This window comes from Nannobrachium achirus, assembly GCF_963921795.1.
Source record: "Nannobrachium achirus genome assembly, chromosome: 16".
Classification (NCBI taxonomy): Eukaryota; Metazoa; Chordata; class Actinopteri; order Myctophiformes; family Myctophidae; genus Nannobrachium; species Nannobrachium achirus.
The window spans coordinates 58,590,469-58,611,426 of record NC_137823.1 but is presented as its reverse complement, the minus strand read 5'-3'; the positions used below and the strand labels follow the sequence as shown (position 1 = coordinate 58,611,426).

General features: G+C 42.5%; 1 protein-coding gene across 1 annotated transcript in view; it reads left to right on the top strand.

Moving 5' to 3' along the window:
* Positions 1-20,958, top strand: part of gtf3c2 (general transcription factor IIIC, polypeptide 2, beta) — a gene marked incomplete at its 5' end in the record, with an annotated part of 59,238 nt that overhangs the window by 36,069 nt on the left and 2,211 nt on the right. The window contains 5 exons of the mRNA XM_080745059.1: positions 3,635-3,796; positions 5,065-5,152; positions 5,643-5,771; positions 6,816-7,016; positions 10,429-10,536. Coding sequence (XP_080601185.1) covers positions 3,635-3,796; positions 5,065-5,152; positions 5,643-5,771; positions 6,816-7,016; positions 10,429-10,536 — 688 coding nt within the window. The remainder of the gene's footprint in view (positions 1-3,634; positions 3,797-5,064; positions 5,153-5,642; positions 5,772-6,815; positions 7,017-10,428; positions 10,537-20,958) is intronic.

Below are 20,958 nucleotides of genomic sequence, written 5' to 3'. Positions count from 1 at the left end.
ACTGAGTAAAGCCCTTTGCACACAGGACAGTTGCGTTTTTTTCGTTTGCGGCATGAATAAAACGCATTGGATTTGGTGTGCAAGGCTGTGCGGAATCGGCGCTGCGGATCCAAAAAGGAGTCATAAAAGGAGTGATGAGTTTTTTACCGCATGCGACAAGACGCACAAATCGAACTGGTTTCGATTGAGAAAAAAACGCACGGCGGCAGCCACTCGTCGCACGGCTAATTCGGAGCCGGTGTGCATGAGGTCATAGAGAATCATTGTTTTCTTTTCAAAAAATTATATTGTCCGTTTTATCCGTGCGGTTAAACGCGCCTGTGTGCAAAGGGCTTTACTAGGGCCCAAGGTGGAGGGGCCTTCGTTATTTTATACATTGCTATTTTTGAAAAGTTGTGAAAATGTGTGCAAATCTTTGAATGTATGTATTTTTTTAAGCGAACATTTGTAACTAAAATGATGCTTCTGGGTGGTCCCTGGAACTAAATGTTTTGAGATGGGGGTTCGTGGCCAAATACATATCATTTTGGGGGTCCTTCACATGAAAAGCACCACTTTCTTTGTGAGCACCACTGACAAAGAAACATAGGTTTTTCAAGATTTTTCAAAAATTGCAGATCTACAAGCTCACAGCGCGGCACTCGGTGCCGCGCTGTGAGCTTGTATATCTGCTGTTTTTCAATAGTTAAAGCACAAAATAATGTGTTTCCCAGTCTAAAAGGGTTAAACCCTCTCCCCCCCTATGAAGAACATTCATGGGGGGGGGGGGGGGGCCCGCAGAGAATCCTTGTACCCAGGGCCCAGAATTTGGTGTGACACCCCTGACCACCAGTCACAGGACATGCTGTAGATCAACTGGTCAATGGAGCCGGGAAAAACTAATTAGATAGAGTTAACGGAGCATGGAGACGCGTGTGTGCGCGTGCGCGACACGTGCGTGCGTTCGCAGGGAATTGGATGAGTGAGCTGTGCGGACGGAAGAGCGAATGTTTCAATTTTAAGCATTTTAGAGCGGGTACGCATTATTGTGTATAATTATTTTATGCTTTACCTTTTAAAAAAATAGCAGATCTACAAGCTCACGAGCTTGTAGATCTGCTATTTTTCAAAAATCATGAACATTTGAATTTTTTGACCCGATTTCAACCCGATTCTATTATTATATTCTAAATCCTTCTAAGGTTTTTTTTTTAAAAACACACGTGTCAGCGTCAGTGGTTCTCAAACTCTTTCATGTCAAGGACCCCCTAGAATTATATGTATTTGGCCACCGACCACCGTCTCAAAATATTTTGTATCAGGGACCCCCCCAGAAGCAAATATTCGAGTTACAAATGTTCACTTTAAAAAAGAGATATTCAAAGATTTGCACAAATTTTCGTGATTTTTCAAAAATAGCAGATCTACAAGCTCGCAGCACGGCACCGCGCTGTGAGCTTGTAGATCTGCTATTTTTCAATAGTTACAGTAAATCATTAAATAATCCTAGGCCTAAATAGGTTAAGCACTTGGCTGACACTATAATCAAGAGTGACTTGGAATATCTGGGGCAGAGGGCTCTCTAACTAATCCCTCCTGCTTTTATAGCCATATCTGATGACTACAGCCATGACTCTGGCTCAACGACATCCACATGTTTCACCTTCAAACTAGTTTGTGGAATGTCACACCAGGGAGAATAAAACATTAGACAGAGACAGGTGGACACTAATGGACCTAGACATTTGCTCTTTTGCACTCACAACTCTTATGCCATGGCTACACGGAGCTGGATATTTCATATATCCCGGTTTTCCATATAGAAAAATATCTAGGTCCACACGACAAAGATATCTAGTTCTAACAAGCACACACACAGTAAAGTCTTCAGAGATATCCGGGTACCATGTCTACACAGATCCAGTGAATCGGATATTTTTCAATGTCCTCACTTATTTATCTGGTTTAAAGAATATCCAGCTTCACGGCTGAAACATTTTTTTGTGCTGTTGGGGCTTGCAGCCACACAAAGCTGGATATTTCGGCTACGAAGCTGGATATTTTTTAAACCAGATAAATAAGTGAAGACAAATATCCGATTCCGAAAAAATATCCGATTCACTGGATCAGTGTAGACAGGGAACCCGGATATCTCTGAAGACTTTACTGTGTACTGGGGCTTGTTAGACCTAGATATCTTTGTCGTGTGGACCTAGATATTTTTCTATGTGGATATCTGAAAAACCGGGATATATGAAATATCCAGCTCCGTGTGGACCAAGATATTTTTCTATGTGGATATCTGAAAAAACGGGATATATGAAATATCCAGCTCCGTGTAGCCATGGCCCTAGACATTTGCTCTTTTGCACTCTCAGCTAAAGCTATATATATTGTAATATTTTATATTACCAGTAAGACTCCTTAATTGGGAGATAAGCGACTGTCAGGTCGCATACACAAACTTTAGAATGCAATGGTAGCCAATCAGGAGGGAATATGGGAAATGGGACTGATCCATGTTGATGACATGACTGTAGAGATACTGTGTACCGCGTTGCGTGATTTTAGGGCAAAATCTGTAGGAGCAGTGTCCAAAAATGTGTTTTGCAAGAATCGGCCTCATGGTGGCGCTAGAAGAGGGCCATGTGAGAAATGAGGGGTGGAGGTCGTGGTTTGGCAGCCAAGGAGGGGCAACGGTGGCGGAGATATGAGTATAACAAAAAATAAATAAAAAAAATGTATCAACATTATCGTGGGTAGGGGTGCATGGTTGTGCAGTGGTTAGCGCTTCGCCTCACGGCTAGAAGGTCCTGGGTTCGATTCCCGCCGGGGGATGCTGTAGGCGCTTGGGGTGTGTTCCTCCCTCCGTGTCATCAGCGCCCACACCCTAGGTGGGGTTTGGCGATAGGGCCTTTCTGTGTGGAGTTTGCATGTTCTCCCCGTGTCTCCTAGGGTAGATGCCCTCACAAAAACATGCTGTAGTCCTGGTTTCTATACTACCTCCCCCTAGCCAGCCAGGTGCTCCCCAATCTGAGTTCCCAGAGGTTCTTTTTTTCGCCACTAGGGGGGCGAGAAGAACCTCTGGGCCAAAACTATGATATTCCTGGGGCAGGAAGTTGTCCCAGGCTCAGAATCTGAGCTGGGACAATACAGGAAGTAGAGCCCTGTGCAAACCTTCAAAACATTCAGAAAAGAAACCAACCAAAAACACTACAACAATATGCAGCCCATGTTTCAAGGTGAATCCTACCAGACTAGGTGCTCCCCAATTCCCCTGGCGCGGCAGGGGGAGAGCGGAAACCAGGACTACAGGTTAGGTAGTTGGCACTGGGTGAGAAAATGGGTTGCAAAAACTGTGGGACAAAAATATATATTAAAGAAGAAAAAAAAAACATCGTGGGCCGATGATGTCATCTATGATATGTTTCGGGCCAAACAATTGTGTGTGTGTGTGTGTGTGTGTGTGTGTGTGTGTGTGTGTGTGTGTGTGTGTGTGTGTGTGTGTGTGTGTGTGTGTGTGTGTGTGTGTGTGTGTGTGTGTGTGTGTGTGTGTGTGTGTGTGTGTGTGTGTGTGTGTGTGTGTGTGTGTGTGTGTGTGTGTGTGTGTGTGTGTGTGTGTGTGTGTGTGTGTGTGTGTGTGTGTGTGTGTCAGTGATCTGTTGGTGACGGCTGGAGACGACCGCATCCTGAAGACGTGGGACCTGACCAGGCTGTATGGCTACATCAACGCCCACAAGCGTCACCTGACCACCGAGATCTTCTGGCCCTTAACGGGCAGCGGCATCTTTCTGTCCCAGGAGAGCACCTATGCACCGTACGATACGCACTCTCTTTGACCTACCAGTGTTGTTTTTGACAACAAATTTTGATTTACCGGTAGTTTTAGTCATAATTTAGTCACCTGAAAAGTATTAGTTTTAGTCTAATTTTAGTCAACTAAATATCATGAGATTTTAGGCGACTAAATCTACAGTTGATTTAGTCAACCATATGTATTTTGGCAGGCCTTGATGGCATCATAATGACTGATTTTACACTTGGTTGTGTGCTGAAAATAGCAGATCTACAAGCTCACAACGCGATGCTTTGTGAGCTTGTAGATCTGCTATTTTCAGCACTCAACACCTGAGAGCAACCAAACATAAAATGACTCTCTTCTCCACTAGTACCTAGTAACGTTTTATTCTAGCTAACTTTGTTCATCCCCAGGGGGTGGAATTCAATTTAACAGCAGCAAATCGACAGCATGCAATGATGACAATATCAATAAAACACATAATGTTAACACAGCAGCACATTATTTTGCCCCTTTCTTCTCTTCCTGACCCTCCCACATACCGTACTCTGATTGCGACCGTAGGTCGCACTTACTACAGAAAGCTGCTCGAGGTGTCCGTCTGTCCGTCCGTCCGTCCGTCCGTCACACACGTCACACGTCACACTTTTGCCCTGCTCATATCTCCGCAACCGTTGCCCCGATCCATGCCAGATTTTGCACACACACTCCTTACCTGCCAAACTACAACCTCCAAGGACCCCCGGAGCTCCAGGGACCCCCAGCTCCCTCGGGGACCCCCAAGTGTAAAAAATGAGCACATGTGCAAAAATTACCAAATGACCACCCCAACGGGGCTGCTCACGGGGCATTCCCGGGGACCACCCACTCCTGGTGCTCCAGAACGGATGCAAAAGTGGTGGCGCCCCCAGTGGAGGACCCCCTGCCACTGCAGCTCACATAAAATGCCGTAACTCGGGCTAGGAGCGACCGGGAGAGCCGGGGCCGGTACCTATTCGTCCGCCTTGCCGGCGCGGAGACCCCACCCCTCATTTCTCACATGGCCCTCTAGCGCCACCATGAGGCCGATTCAGATTTTGCCCTAAAATCACGAAAATCACTACACAGTATGTCTACACTCATGTCATCAACATGCTCAGGAAGATTTTGGAAAAACAAATTTTTGCTCTATTTGTGGAGATAAGTGACCTACGGTCGCTTATCTCCCGATTAGGGAGTCTTACTGGTTTTATTATATTCCTTCTGCCGTGATGCTCCCTGATGGTCTTGTGTTGCTGGTTCCTCAGAAACGGCAGCCAAGGCATGCATTTCATAGACGTGGGCTACAACAGCAGCAAGGCTGCCTACGTGGTCCCCAGGATGGCCACTATGTGGGTGAGTGTTGTTTGAGATTACCGGTATTGATAGCTTAGTTTTTCGTACCCCATATCTATCGGACAGTGAAATAATTATTGACATCAATAAACGGAGGAAACATCTTATAAGTTATAATAGTATTTGGGTTTATTCCAAGGAAGGGATCTTACAAGCATCAGAACGACATGGTTCCAGATCAATTCTTCCTACGTTAACACAGCGATACAAAGGTTTTATACACGTCTTTACGCCAAGCCGTCCGTCAACATATTAATGTGCTCCTTTTCCTAGGCAACTAGGGTTGGTGTGACACCAAAACTTTAAACAACTCCAGGGTTAACTTGATATCATGGCTTTCTGTGAGAGATTCTACGAGAACAATGCTGATAACAGCCTCAGAGGCACAGACATTTAACCAAACTTAAACTCCTTAGACATGCTGGCTACCTAATATGAATATGAATTATCATCTTGATGCTGACTGTGTCTCTCTCCCGTGTCATTCCAGTCCCTGTCGTTCAGTGATTGGATGAACTGCCTCTTGACGTCAGACACCATGGGCGAGGTCATCTTCGATATCCTTCCACGTCTCCATGCCAACATCAACAAGACCAAACAGAACCAGCTGAGGCGTTTTGTATGTTTGTTTAATCCAGTGGTGCTCACACTTTTTTTTTTACTTGAGATCTACTTTTGAAATGACCAGCTCAACATGATCTACCCCACCCCAAAAACGATCTAGGCCTACCTCAGGGGGTTTTACAAAGACAAACAGTGGGGAAAACTCTTAGGTTAGTCGTATGTTTTCGGGTTCTTTGTAATGCTGACTCTTGAAAGCACGGCAGCCATTTTGGAGAGAAATTGGGTCTCTTCTGACTTCTTTCATAGGTGTTAACAATGATAATAATGAAGGCTCTGTTCCATTTCATGAAGCAGTGGTTCTCTAACCTTTTATTTCAAGGACCCAAAAAACTCTGAGAGTGGAAATTCACTTCCCAAAACTCAAATATGATTTGAACCACAGGGCAACCACACTTGCAATTTCACAAATTGCAAGTTTTCTAGTTTCTTCTCAAAATGCATGTAAAGGTATCAGCTCTGTTTCATACTGTATGTGCAGTAGTATAGGTCTAGATGTCAATCCATGGTTTGTAGTCCTTAGGGTGGTTGTGTTCCAGTCTCAAGCCTTCTTTTGTCGCAACAGTTCACAAATCTTGCTGCTGTGTTTGCACATTGTTGTACTTCTCCCAGTAGGAATGGGAGTTTTTCAATACATCAGTGGTTTTAATCATAGAGTATTATTATTATATATATAATAGAGAGCGGACCAGCCCCGCCCCCAGCTATCATTTCAATGCAAGTGCTCAGTGGCGTTTTGAAGCATGCGGAAGTAGCTGCATTCCAGTGCATTGTGGGTGAATCCAGTTGCATTCTGGGGGAAATTGGTCTCTACCGAGAGACCAAAATGTTTGACGCCGAGACGCAATGACGTCACGAACGACGTCGACGTCCATTGAACCCTAATGTAGACTCCAGCGGCGAGCTCTTATGCTCGTGCATGTATGTTTCACCCCGCCTAAAATTCCAACTTTGGCCAGTATAGGGCGGCCGCTTCAACGTTTACAAGCCGTTCTGGGGGCTTGGTTTTAATGCCTCCCATGTCTTCTGCTTCCTCCTGCAGCCGGTGTTCTTCACAGACATGGAGCCTCTCGAGGCCAACGCCTCCGATGAACCGACGGGAGGGGAGGGCGAGGGCGAGACGGAAGGACCGGTGGCGGAGCAAACAGAGAACGTGGAGCGACCAGGGGACGCTGAAGGCCTGACCCAGACATACAGAGAGGCTGTCAAACAATACTACCTCCACTTTAGAGATGCTGATATGGTGGGTGTGCGTGTACAGTCGAATATTCGAATATCAAAGTCACTATTCACTCCTTGGGCTAAAAAGTGACCCACAAAATGATGGTTTAGTGATGAATCGTCACTTTTCACCGTTTTGTAGGGGCTATTTGTAGCCCACGGAATGTTTTTCATGCAAAACAAATGCTTGCAATGGATTCAGCATCATAGTTTGACCCCTCACATGCTACTTAAAGCAGATTTATTTTTTGTATTTTTTCCCTGTATAGTAAAGTTAATGGGACACAAACACAAATCATTTTTTTATGAGGTTTCCCCCGGGAGTTGAATTTCAACCTTTTAGTACATATTATTACACACCTTTAGAAACACATTGGTGAAGAAATTTCTTGGTAACGATTTACTTCGCAGATTTTCTTATGTTCCCCTTACTAAGTGCATGACGGAGGACGATTTCACGATAAATTAAATCTCCACGATACGATTATCGTGAGTGTTTTTTCATCACGATAAACGATAATATCGCCTATCGTCCCATTCCTAATGCCAGGTTGAAAGTAGTTAATGGATGGAAAGATGACCTCCCGCCCCACCCCCACCCCCGCCCCACTACCCCATCTGTTCCGTGGTGTTCTGCTTCATTGGCCGTGTCACTGCTATACGTACACAAACACACCAATGGCTAATGCACACGGGCTCACCCTCTCTGGCACAGAAACATACATCGTCCTGACTGTGAGACCCTGAGCACCAACCATGACTGACTGACTGCTAACTCTTAAAGGAAAATTCCAGAATAAAACATATTAATCCTTAATCAGCCTTTTATCACGTCTGTACATACCTGGTATGATGGATTTTTATCAGAGTCCTTTCAGTTTTTACTTCTCCTGGACTCCTCAGATCTCTCTCCCACAGCCAAAACGGCGGTCAATTGTGGTTCTCCCAAAGCGCTAATTTTCACCGCTGCAAAGTTAATTTTTTCTTCATAAATCTGCTATTTATAGTTCATTGAGAGCCAGTAATCCACTGTTTTATCGCGGGGTTGAGGGAAATGGCCGTTGTTGACATGATCCCAATAGTACTCACAGAAGAAGAATGAAGTCTCGCGTCTCGCGTGATTACCGCGTTTCCTTTAGCTTTTTCTTTAGCGCAAAAGAAAGCTTTCTCCTGGAGTTATTACAGCCAGTATGTACACAACAAGGCATCGTGGTATATATATAAAAAATAAGAAAGCAGAAGAATATAATCTAGTTAGTCTATTGATCGCTAGAATCTAGTAATATGACTGAGAAGGATTCATAACAAAGCATTTTAACGGACTTCCTGTAGTCATAAGGTAATTCTATTACCTTTATTTATTTTATTTTTTCCTCAATACATTTCTTCGATTTTATTTATTATTTATTTATGGAATTACTTATAAAATAACTTTGACGTGCAATGCCTCACCAAATAAACTTTAGGTAAAAATTACTTCATGACCACAGAAACGTGTCTTTCATGAGGTACTTTTTACCTAACGTTTATTTGGTGAGGCATTGCAGAATGTCTTGAGGAAAATACGATTATTTTGTGATTATATTGTAGCCTACATTGTTTACAAATAATAATACACGTCAAAGTTATTTTATAAGTAATTCCATAAATAAATAATAAATAAAATCGAAGAAATGTATTGAGGAAAAAATAAAATAAATAAAGGTAATAGAATTACCTTATGACTACAGGAAGTCCGTTAAAATGCTTTGTTATGAATCCTTCTCAGTCATATTACTAGATTCTAGCGATCAATAGACTAACTAGATTATATTCTTCTGCTTTCTTATTTTTTATATATATACCACGATGCCTTGTTGTGTACATACTGGCTGTAATAACTCCAGGAGAAAGCTTTCTTTTGCGCTAAAGAAAAAGCTAAAGGAAACGCGGTAATCACGCGAGACGCGAGACTTCATTCTTCTTCTGTGAGTACTATTGGGATCATGTCAACAACGGCCATTTCCCTCAACCCCGCGATAAAACAGTGGATTACTGGCTCTCAATGAACTATAAATAGCAGATTTATGAAGAAAAAAGTAACTTTGCAGCGGTGAAAATTAGCGCTTTGGGAGAACCACAATTGACCGCCGTTTTGGCTGTGGGAGAGAGATCTGAGGAGTCCAGGAGAAGTAAAACCTGAAAGGACTATGATAAAAATCCATCATACCAGGTATGTACAGACGTGATAAAAGGCTGATTAAGGATTAATATGTTTTATTCTGGAATTTTCCTTTAAAGAGCCAGCTGGTCCCAACACTGTTATTGCTTACATCAGATAAAGGGCAGATCAGGACACTGTGTGTGTGTGTGTGTGCGTGCGTGCATGCGCGCGTGTGTGTTTGAGTGATGTACTCCAGTGGAAATACCATTCTGGGCCAGGGGCATAGTTCCGCCGATTTAAAATGACTCCAATACGGAACTAAAACTTCCTATGATTGGCCGCTAGTTGCGCTGTTTTCCCCCCTGGGAAATATTTTCATAAATGCTTTATGGTTCCTATCGCTAGTTAAAAATTGCCTTTCAATCTCGATTATATGCGTTTTGTGAAAATAAGGTCCCATTTATGTTAAAATTGATGATAAAGTGGCCAACTAAACTAATACCAGCTGGCTGTGTTCTTCTTCGTGTGCTGTATTTCGGGAGGCTCCGACCACATTCTCCCATGTATCTCTGCGGTTGCACGTGACCGTTGGCAGCCAATAGCATCCTCTGATGCCTTTAGAATCTATGATGGCGACACCCATGCCAAGGACCCAAAATGTGTCATTTGCGCTGCATAGAAACCAATGGCTTCGCTTTGTCCATATCTTTTATACAGTCTATGTTCTGGGCTCAGTTTTCTTGCTCACACTTCTAACAATAAACTCGCTCTGTTCACTCGTGAGAAGTTTGAAGGAAAAACTAGACGTTCTTAAACTTTGGTTTAAATAGGCTGATCCTGTGAGTGAGATTAAGTTTGAGCTTCGCCCCGCTGATGGCTGCTCAGATGATCATGATGGGCGTTCTGCTGGGAAGATGTTAGGAAGTTAAGTGTCTTGTTCTAGGACACATATCGTCGTTGTCGGGTGAAGACATTGTATGTCCAAAATTTTAAAAATGATTTAAACTAGTGAAAGCAGCCGAGCTACAAGCACACGGCGCGAGGCGTTGTGCTCTTGTAGATCAGCTCGAAGATCTGCTTTTCTGCTTGTAGATCTCTTTTCACTGCTTTTGTGCGACAGCCTTGTACGATGAAGCAGGGCTTTACTTTGCGAAAGAACGTACACATTTGAAACTTGGAGAAACCCTGTTTGACTACCAGACGCCTCTCTGCCCACAAAGCTACAGCTGCCATAAATAAAGGCTAATGTCATGTATTGTACTGTTGTGTTTTTCTCTCTTCTACTGTGTAGCGGAGCTTTAAGAACTTCCAGAATCGAACGCCATGGAAAAGGATGCGAAAGACGGAGTATGGGACCAAGGTAGATTTTGACATCATGACAATGGGAGCTCTGCATAAGGTATGGTTAAACTCACATTACATAAGGTATGGTTAAACTCACACTGGTCGGGAGGAAAACTTATACTGTATGTCCAAAACGGGTCCTTTTTTATTATTATATATATTTTTAGATTAGTTTTTGGGCTTTTATTGATAGGACAGTAAACTGACAGGAAATGGGGAGTGACATGTGGCAAAGGTCGTCCGGATCGGGAATCGAACCGGCGACGCCGCCAGGCATCCATGCCTATGTGGCAATGCCTAATTGGTATGCGCCTGGACCAGTAGGCCAGCGGGCGCCCCTAATACAAATTTTAAATGGTGATAATAGCCAATCTACAAGCACACAACATGTCACATTGCGATATGTTGTGACTGAGTTTGCAGATCTGCTATTTGTGTGCGACACACGCCACGACAAAAACTTAAAATATTGAAATATGGAGATACAAAGTTTCTGCCCGACAGCAGCGCTGTGTTAGGCTGGCATTCCATTCAGTGTTAGAAATATACTGTAATCTCAATATGCCCTGAAATCACTTAACAAATAAATTCAAGTTAACGTTAGATTAACAAATAAATTCAAGTTAACGTTAGATTAAAATGCAACAATAGGTTATCACCTGTTTCCGCGAGAATTTACTGTAGCATTATTTGCGGGACACTTCCGGTTAACAGCAGACATACAAGCTCACGTCGCGTCGCAGATGCAACCGTTGTGAGCTTGTAGATCACTCTCGGCTGCGGCGCCGGAAGCTGCCTGCACATTCTGCGCAATGCATCATGGGATGTAATGTATGTATGGGATCATAACTCTGCATGATCACCATTCATTGCATAGTCTATAAACAATCTATCAACAATTAATGTATTAATTAAAATACAGTCTACAGTCTATAAACAAATATGGATGAACCCGTATCACCAATGACCACCATGAATATGACTGAATATACAGTATGTCCAGTCTATCAACAGTTAAGCGTAACAATCACATGATGAAGTCCAGCAATAATAAGCCTTATTCACGGCCCGCCCACTCAGCAAATTTCTCAGCATCCCCCGGGTGCTGACATCAATTTAGAAGGGGAAACTATAACAGAAATAGCTGAACTTAAAGCCAACAAATCATTATTTCGAACGGTAAAGTAAATTATAATGCTTTGTGCCTTTTACTATCTTGTGTTCTTGATCATGCTAGCCGTATTTTATACTTTACTATTCGGAAATTGCATTAAATTTGCGATTTCTGTGTTAACTCTATGGGCTATAGTAGGATTTTCCCCTTCAAAACGTGACTTCAGCATGAATGATGATGCATTTTGCATCATATGATGCAGCATGATGACTCATATGATGCAAAATGCATCATCATTCATGCTGAAATACTAAAATATCTCAAAACACAGATTGAACACAAACAATTATTCAGGATTGTGTTGATCTTGTCCCAAACAACAATAAAATAAGATCTGGTTGTCCCAGAGGTGAACTTGCCCTTTAATGGGACCTCAACTTTCAGCAGCTGTCAAGGATTCTCCTAGGGAAACTGAATTTCAGTCTTTGTGGGATGTGTTACTAGACACCTTTACAAACACATTGGTGAAGAAATGTTTTGGTAAGGAATTTATTCCAGGGCTTTTTAAGATATCCCCCGACTAAGAGCAGTGTTTCTCAAACCTTCAAATTTCAAGGTCTTCCCTTAACTCTGACAGTGTACAAATGGTTCCATGTGTACACTGTCAGAGTTACAAACCTCTACGGGTCAATTTAGACCCCCTAAAGGAACCCACAGAGTCCCTGGAATCCACTTTGAGAACCACTGATGTAGAGGGATATCATCATGTACTTGAGTACTCATTAGACCTACTCTGCATTTCACTGAAGAACGTAGCAAAGGGAATGGAGGGGGAAATGATCTGGCACCTTGAACCATGGTCAGATCCATGAAAGTAGAGGAGATCTGTATTATGCGCAGTGATGTCATTACGTGCGCATCCCGCATCAAAAACTCATTCAAGTCACCCAGGGACTCATTCATGTTACTGTCCTGGGGTCCCGGGGATGCGCCTCCATTGGAGTCCATGTTAAAATAATTTACCGGGTTGCGGTAAAAGAAAAACATTCTAAAATTCCACAGACACCACCATTGTTCATGGGTGAAAGCATCCTACTTTACCCTACGTTAACACAAATAAAATCCACGTAGAAAGTCTTAAACAGGCGATAGAACGTCAATGTTTTGATTCCACCGACGTCCGACGCCATTTTGCGCGCCCAAATTCATTAGGGGCACATGTTTTAGTAGTTATAGTAGTTCTAAGTTCAAACATTAACCAAATTGTAAAATAAATATAGGAAATAGGCAAACATTTTGAAAATAGCCGATCTACAAGCTCACAGCGCTCGAAAACATTGTATTGAGGACTCATAAAACTTTTCTGGGACCCATTTGAATGACCACCTGTGGGTCCCGGGACCCATTACATTGAAAACCTAGTAACATCACTGTATGCGTCAGTGATAGACAGGGGGAGGGGCATGACAGTAGAGCCAAAAAAAGAGCAAAGAAAAGGGAGAGGGGGCAAAGGAGAGACAGAGAGAGAGAGTACACTGACTCTTCCATTTGATGGCCGGCCATAAAGACGGACAGAATGTAATGGTGTGTAAAATGAAAGGAGTTTCACTCTGGGTGCTGGTGGACAGAGACAGGTTGGTTTGTGGAGGGGGTGGAGGATAAAGGACTGCCATTTGGGGGCATTTGAGGTGTTTAAGCCATTTAGGCCTAGAATTATTGAATGCTTTAGCTATTGAAAAATAGCAGATATACAAGCTCACAACGCGGCACAGAGTGCCGCGCTGCGAGCTTGTAGATCTGCTATTTTTTTTTTTATCATGAAGATTTGTTCAAATCTTTGAATATATCCACGAGTTTCCAACGCCCCATAGTGCATTGCGCAGACGTTGTACCGAGCTTCCGGCGCCGCAGCCGAGTGTGATTTACAAGCTCACAACGGGCTGCATCTGCGACGCGACGTGAGCTTGTATGTCTGCTGTTAAACCGGAAGTGTGGTCCAAATAATCTCCAGTCGCCTCCGGCAAACTCCCGCGGAAAGAGGTGGATATATATTTCTTTTAAAAGGGAACATTTGTAACTCAAATATCTGCTTCTGGGGGGGTCTCTGAATTTTGAGATGGGGGGGGGTCTGTGGCCAAATACATATCATTTTGGGGGTCCTTCACATGAAAAGGTTAGAGCACCACTGACATAGAAACACAGACGGATTCAAAAGACGCTTATAGAATCGGGTCAAAATCGGGTCAAAATTCAAATGTTCACGATTTTTCAAAAATGGCAGATCTACAATCCGTGAGCTTGTATATCTGCTATTTTTCAATAGCTGCTAAAGCATAAAATGATACACAATAACGCGTACCCGGCGGTCTAACTGGCTTAATGTTGAGGGGTGGAGAGAGAGATTGATGAGGGAAGTGTAGAGGAATTGGCCCCAGAAGATGGCGCTGAGCCCTGCGGCGTGACAAGATGAAGAGACAGGTTCTGGGACGGTTTAAGGAAAAAAAGGAAAAGAAATGTGCCGTTTGTGGTGAGTTGAGCCATGATGGCAGCCAGACTGACAGAAAACAGCAGAGCAAAGGAAAAGGAAAATAATGATTTAATGGTCTGAACTCTGAACGCATGGTCCCAGTCATCTTGATGTACTTCTTTATGGAGTGGTTACTATAGCCCCTTTTCCACTGGCCCAACACCACACCACTCCACACCACACCGCCCACTTGTGACAGGTTTTCCACTACAAGGACCTGCGTAGAGTGGTGTGAAAGTGGTACTAAACGTGGTATCCAATCTAGAGTAGGTCTGAGCTAGGCCAAACAGGGCCAAACACTTCATAATGACTAATCACTCACTGACTTTTCATTTAGACCACCAGGATATAGTTGTTATACATGATAATAGATTATATTGTGTTATAACCACTATTATAATCTATTATAGTGTATTATAATTATCATAGTATTACATTCATACTATACAGTGTATTATAATCACAGTTCTAATCAATTATAGTGTATTATAATTTAGGATAGTTGTAATACAAATTTATATTGTATCATAATCACAGTGAAAAGGGTCAATTTGTTTTTTACCGGTAGGGGTACTTTTGTGTAATGGAGAATGTAGATATTTTTATGTGGTGCGGTGCGGTGTGGTGTGGTGTGGTGTGGGCTAAAGCTGCAGTCGAAAAGGGGCTTATGGGGCAGCTGTGTGTGTGAGTCTATTGGTTCCCTTGTCACTGTGACATCACTCGGACATCATGCTCTGATGTCACTGTGATGTCAGGGGAACAACTCTTAACAGAATGGGTTTGCTGCTCTGACATCACACTCTGGCTTCACGTCCCTTTTATGCCCATATATGTTATGCCCTTATATAGTCGACAATGTGATGTCAGAAGTTACATGCCCATATACGGGCATTCCCAGATCACACTTGCAAATTAATTACGTCCTTGTCCGTTCTATGCCCATATATGGAGATCCCTGTTCCGATGTCATCAATATTAAGGGCATATCTGGGAATGCCCATATTTGGTAATGCCCATATACTGTATGCCATGGGCATGTTCTGCCAATTTCAACAGTGCCCGTTGAGATTGGGTGACTGGTTCGATATATACACCTGGCCAGATAGCCAAGAAATGGCGCAACCTCGATGTCGCCCTGAGGCGTCTTACTAGTTGCTAATTAGAAACCAAATGGACCCTTCACCCCGTCTCGTTTAGCACACTTTATTTACAATGTTTTCCAGAGTGAAGGAGAATGAGTGAACAGAACAGATAGTGTCTGGTTCAAGGACACAAGGCAGCAGAGCACATTGCAGCTGTGCTCTTAACCCATTCAGGCCAGGAAATATTGAAAGCTTTAAAGGTGATACACCATGCATTTAAAAAGTATTTATGTCATATTGTTTATGTCCCAAAAACGTTTTTCAAAAGGTTTGAGGCTAAATTACCACTCCTGAATAGAGAGCCTCTCATTTTTGAATGGCTCTCAGAGCATTTTCAGCTGCAGTACCACCTTTGGCCTGAACTGCGCCACCAAAAAACATTATTTTTGAAAAAAAAAAAAATCTTTTTGAAAAAAAAAAAAAAAATCTTTTTTGATTATTTTTTTTCTTCAAAAACGGCCGTTTATGACTTCACAAACAGCAGCAAATCTGGACAGCCTGTTTTGAGAACCCGTGGGATGCTTTTAACCTCCACCTTCCCAAAACCAGAGAAAGACACAACGGTCTGAAATGGGACTTTGTGAGGATAGAAGGTGCTAGTGGGACCCCAAAAAAAGGTTTTAAAATAGGAAAAGTGAATTTTCATGGTGTATCACCTTTAACCAGTGCCACGCTGCAGCTTGTAGATCTGCTATTTTTGAAAAAGTCGTGAAAATGTGAGCAAATCTTTCAATATATGTATTTTTAAAGCGAACGTTTGGAACTAAATATTTTGAGATGCGGGTCCGTTGCCAAATACATAATATCATTTTGGGGGTCCTTCACATGAAAAGGTTTGAGAACCACTGACATAGTAGTCTCTCAAGAACAGACTAAACTGAGCTCCAGTTGAAGTGAAAAGGACCTTTTCTTTGACGATGGCTGGTCAGATTGCTGACATAGAAACATAGGTTTTTCAAAAAACCTTTAGAAGGATTCAAAAGACACTTATAGAATCGGGTCGAAATAAATTCAAATTTTCACGATTTTTCAAAAATAGCAGATCTACAAGCTCGCAGCGCGGCACTCGGTGCCGCGCTGTGAGCTTGTATATCTGCTATTTTTCAATAGTTAAAGCATCAAATAATGATACACAATGATGTGTACCCGTTCTGAATGGGTTTTAATGTTACGGCAGACAACAGAACACTTGGGGGAGGAGGGGGGAGGAGTGGGGGGGAGGGGGGAGGAGGGAGGAAGGGCAGGCAGTCGAGCATGGAATGTTGCGTAAGGCTTTCATTTATACTTGGTTGCAAGACCAACAGAGATTATGTACTTTTTCTTCTTTCTTCTCTTTTTGTTTGTTTTTCGTTTTAGAATTATGACACTTTTATCGACTGTGCAATTAAATCGAATCAAATCACGTTTATTCATAGAGCACGTTTTAAAAAGAACTTTCATCGTGCCAAAGTGCTCTACAGACATTTCATCACGGTGGCGCAGTGGTTAGCGATTCGCCTCACAGCTAGAAGGTCCTGGGTTTGATTCCCGCTGGGGGATGCCGTGGGCACTGGGGGGCATGTTCCTCCCTCCGCGTCATCAGCGCACACACCCTAGGTGGGGTTGGCGATAGGGCCTCTCTGTGTGGAGTTTGCATGTTCTCCCCGTGTCTCCTAGGGTTGATACCAGCCTGATGGAGGGGAACTGTCAGGTGAAAAGAAGCAACTTGGACTCCTCATGCATAGAAGGAAGCATGAGGTCAGTCCGTTGTCTCCCCAGGCGCGGCAGAGGGAGAGCAGAGCCCTGGAAGGCAATTGGCTCTGGGTGAAAATGGGTTACAAAATCGTGGGATAAAAATTAGGAAAAAAAAAAAACTATTTTTTTTATATATTTCATCATCCCAGCAATACAGTAAAGAAAACATCTCAATGCATAACAATGAAAGCAATAAGGACAATTACAACACGGTAAACTAAAATCAATGCGATGGAAACATAAAATGTGTCAGGGGGATTCAAATGCTTGTGAGTAAAACAGGGTTTTGAGCCTGGATTTAAACGAATCAATGGAGTCTAAATTAAGTGTAAATTAGTCTGAACCACTTGAACATTCGCAGAATACATTAATTATTTTCGGTGAAGACATTTGGTGTTGAGGGGGTGGAAAAGTACAAAGCCAAGTACATTTTGTTTGGGTTAGGGGACACCAAAGAGCTCTCGTTTAGCTTCAGTTTTTTCTTTTCCCCCCTTTTTACTTACAGCAGGGGTCTTCAATGTTTTCAGACCAAGGACCCCTTAGCTGAGAGAGAGATGAAGCAGGGACCCCCACAACCTTATCATAGATTCCATATAGTTTCATTGTTTGACAGCACACTAGGGCATTCACCGAATATTCGAATATTCGAATATCAAAACACTATTCGATTACTGTAATCACTATTAGAAAATTCGCCGAAATTAATTTTAATATATATTTTTTTTGTTTTTTTTAGACGTGACAATATTTCTACAGCAGACATGCAGCTGTGAGCTCTGGTGTTAGTATTTCTCCTAATCCATTCATGTTTGATTGTTGTCAGATCCAACCACAGTGTAGTAACCTCGCATCACCAAGCCACTGTAGTGGCTAGCCTATGTGATTGATGTGCCGACTGCCGACATACACGGCTGGCCCGTCACTATAGATGACACAGTCACTCAGTGTAGGAGGGGAGCGGCGCTCCAGAACAAGCAAGCTCAATGCTCGTTGCTGACAAAAGTGTGTAATACTTTAGGCTACTTTACTTTATTGCTGCTGAGTTTCGTTCCTCTTGCTGAGTATATCCAGTTTAGAGGACACCCTTCTCTTTACAGTAGCTCCTTCGGACCGCGCTTCACCGCAACCGCGTTGATGTCATGCTTCATATTCAAATGTATCTCATCTTTAAACCATAAAGGTACAAGCGTCCGGCGTTTTATTTATGATAACGGGTCGAGAGTTTCGCGACACGGATTGGAGTGGAATTGATGATCTTGTAAAGCTTGTGTTACATACTGTATACTTCTATACTATACTATAGCATGTAATCATAACCCATCTTAGCCTTGTCTGTTGTACTGGTCGAGACTCGAGTCACACCAGCCTTCATTAACATTGGAATGAATCTCGGTACATATTAATGGCCTGCTAAGTAGCGTAACGACATGCGTGTGAAGTCATTAACATAGCGTGCATCCCATCAAACAATCACTATAATGCCTGAATCCTGAGGCTAATCAATTCACAATACAACACTGCTTGTAACGAACAAAGGATGGACAGTATAAATGTGGTTGTTGTTGAACATAGATAGGATAGGCTTGAACAGTTATTTTCGGAGTTTTCCTAGTAAAATGAACTCGTTTTTCATCGCAAGCTTCATCAGCATGTTTATGCTATGTTCAGTCGTAAGACAGTGCAGCGTGTCAAAAATAGCAGATCTACAAGCTCACAACACGTCTATCCGCGACGCATTGTGCATTGTAGGTCTGTTCTCTCTCTGCTGCTTGAGGTCCGCATCCACCAGTGAAAACCTCTCACAGCCAATCGATGGCTGTTATTTCACGAACCATGCATTTTGTCCCGCCTACAAAGGTTAACCCGTTAATTGCTGGTTGTTTTTAAGGCTCGCAAAGGAGCGTTTTAATGATTTATTAGATTACAAAAATATGATATTTCACCCGTCGAATATTCGAATACTTTGAGGTCGAATAATTTGAATTCTAAAAATCACTATTCGTGAATGCCCTACAGCACACTCGTCGGTGTATTTTGGATTCATGTCAATTTGTGTTTTGAGATTAAACCACTTGAACCGTCAATACTTAATAAACTTGACCTTTCACTCTGTACTTAGTCTGCTCTTTTTCCCCTCTATACCAAAGATCTTTGCCAAAAATAGCCCAACTACAAGCTCGAGCTTATAGATCTGCTATTTTTAGCTAAAGTTCTCAGAATAAGGACACTAGGGTTCAAGTGGTTAATATAAAAAAGAAGAAAAAGGTTTCTATCACAAAGATTTGGAGGACCCCCTCTAGTAACTCTCAGGAACCCCTAGGGGTCCCGGACCCCCTGTTGAAGACCCCTGCCTTACAGTATCATTTGGTGGGTGGGCGTGCGTGCACGCGGGCGTGCACGCGTGTGTGTAATGTAATGTAAGGAGTGGTAATCAATGGTCTGTTCCCAGCTTAGCTCTGTTCTCCTCCACTAGCTCCAGAACGCCTTAACCCTGCAAGACCCGAATTAATTTCTACTGGCCAAAAAAAATAAAAAAAAATCAGATGCTGTTGTAGGAGTCCTAATCACAGGAAAATGTAATGTTAAAAAATTAATAATGTTTTTGTAAGGTTTTATAGCCATAAATCATAAATCATGCTCTAATTTGCATTTTGGGGATATTTTTCACAATCATAACATATGTACATGTTTTAGACATTCTAATGATCACGAACAAATATATTACAGGCAGTTTACTTATGTTTTAGTGAGGAATAGCTTCAGTTAAAAAGTGAGATGTTGTTCGTCCAAACGCTGAAATTTCAACTTCTCTGGGAGGTGTGAATGTCAGTCTCTGTGGGGGGTATTTATATGCAAATATCGTGGCCAATGGCATTGTCATACTAAACAATAGGATTTAATGGTGAATGTGAAAAAGAACAGGAAAACTAACTATAACATTTTTTTAAAAATGATTTAAAAATGTTTGCCAAAAAGCAACGCTGGGCCTTGCAGGGTTAACTGTGTAGTTAACATCATAATGATGGATCTATAGTTGAGTCTCAGGGGGGAGCAGATAGATTTACTCGCACAATAAACACCCACTGAGAGAATGGCCTCTTATCTGTGCTCATTTATCTGCATTTGCTTTCATTATGGAACTGACTGGAGTGAAGCAGCGGAAAACAAGGCCAAGGGCAAATTGAACGAGTGTCAGTTTGTACAAATTAACTCTTATTCTCATTTGTAGTTGGAAAAGTTCCTTACCTTATTCCTTAGGACTTTTAACACAATACTCATGACATCTCACATTCTAGATCAAGGGTCTTCAAACGTTTTCTGGCCAGGGACCACTTAGCTGAGAGAGAGATGAAGCAGGGACCACTTAGCTGAGAGAGAGATGAAGCAGGGACCCCATAGCTGAGAGAGAGAGATGAAGCAGCGACCCCCCACTACATATTGTATAAAATTGGGTTGCAGATTAAAAATGTTCATAGATTTCTTAGACAGCTTAGACTTGTTTGACAACACTGTCATCATGTTGGAGTAATGTGTATTTTCAGACATTTAAAGGTGATACACCACCATGAAAATTCACTTTTCCTATTTTAAAACCTTCTTTTGGGGTCCCACTAGCACCTTCTATCCTCACAAAGTCCCATTTCTGACCGTTGTGTCTTTCTCTGGTTTTGGGAAGGCGGAGGTTAAAAGCATCCCACGGGTTCTCAAAACAGGCTGTGCAGATTTGCTGCCGTCGCTGACGTCATCAACAGCCGTTTTTGAAGGGAAAACTTTTTTCTTTTTTTTTCTTTTTTTTTTTACTTTTTCTTTTTTTTTCAAAAAGATTTTTTTTGGGGGGGGGGGGGTGGCACAGTTCAGGCCAAAGGTGGTACTGCAGCTGAAAATGCTCTGAGAGCCATTCAAAATGAGAGAGGCTCTCTATTCAGGAGTGGTAATTTAGCCTCAAACCTTTTGAAAAAC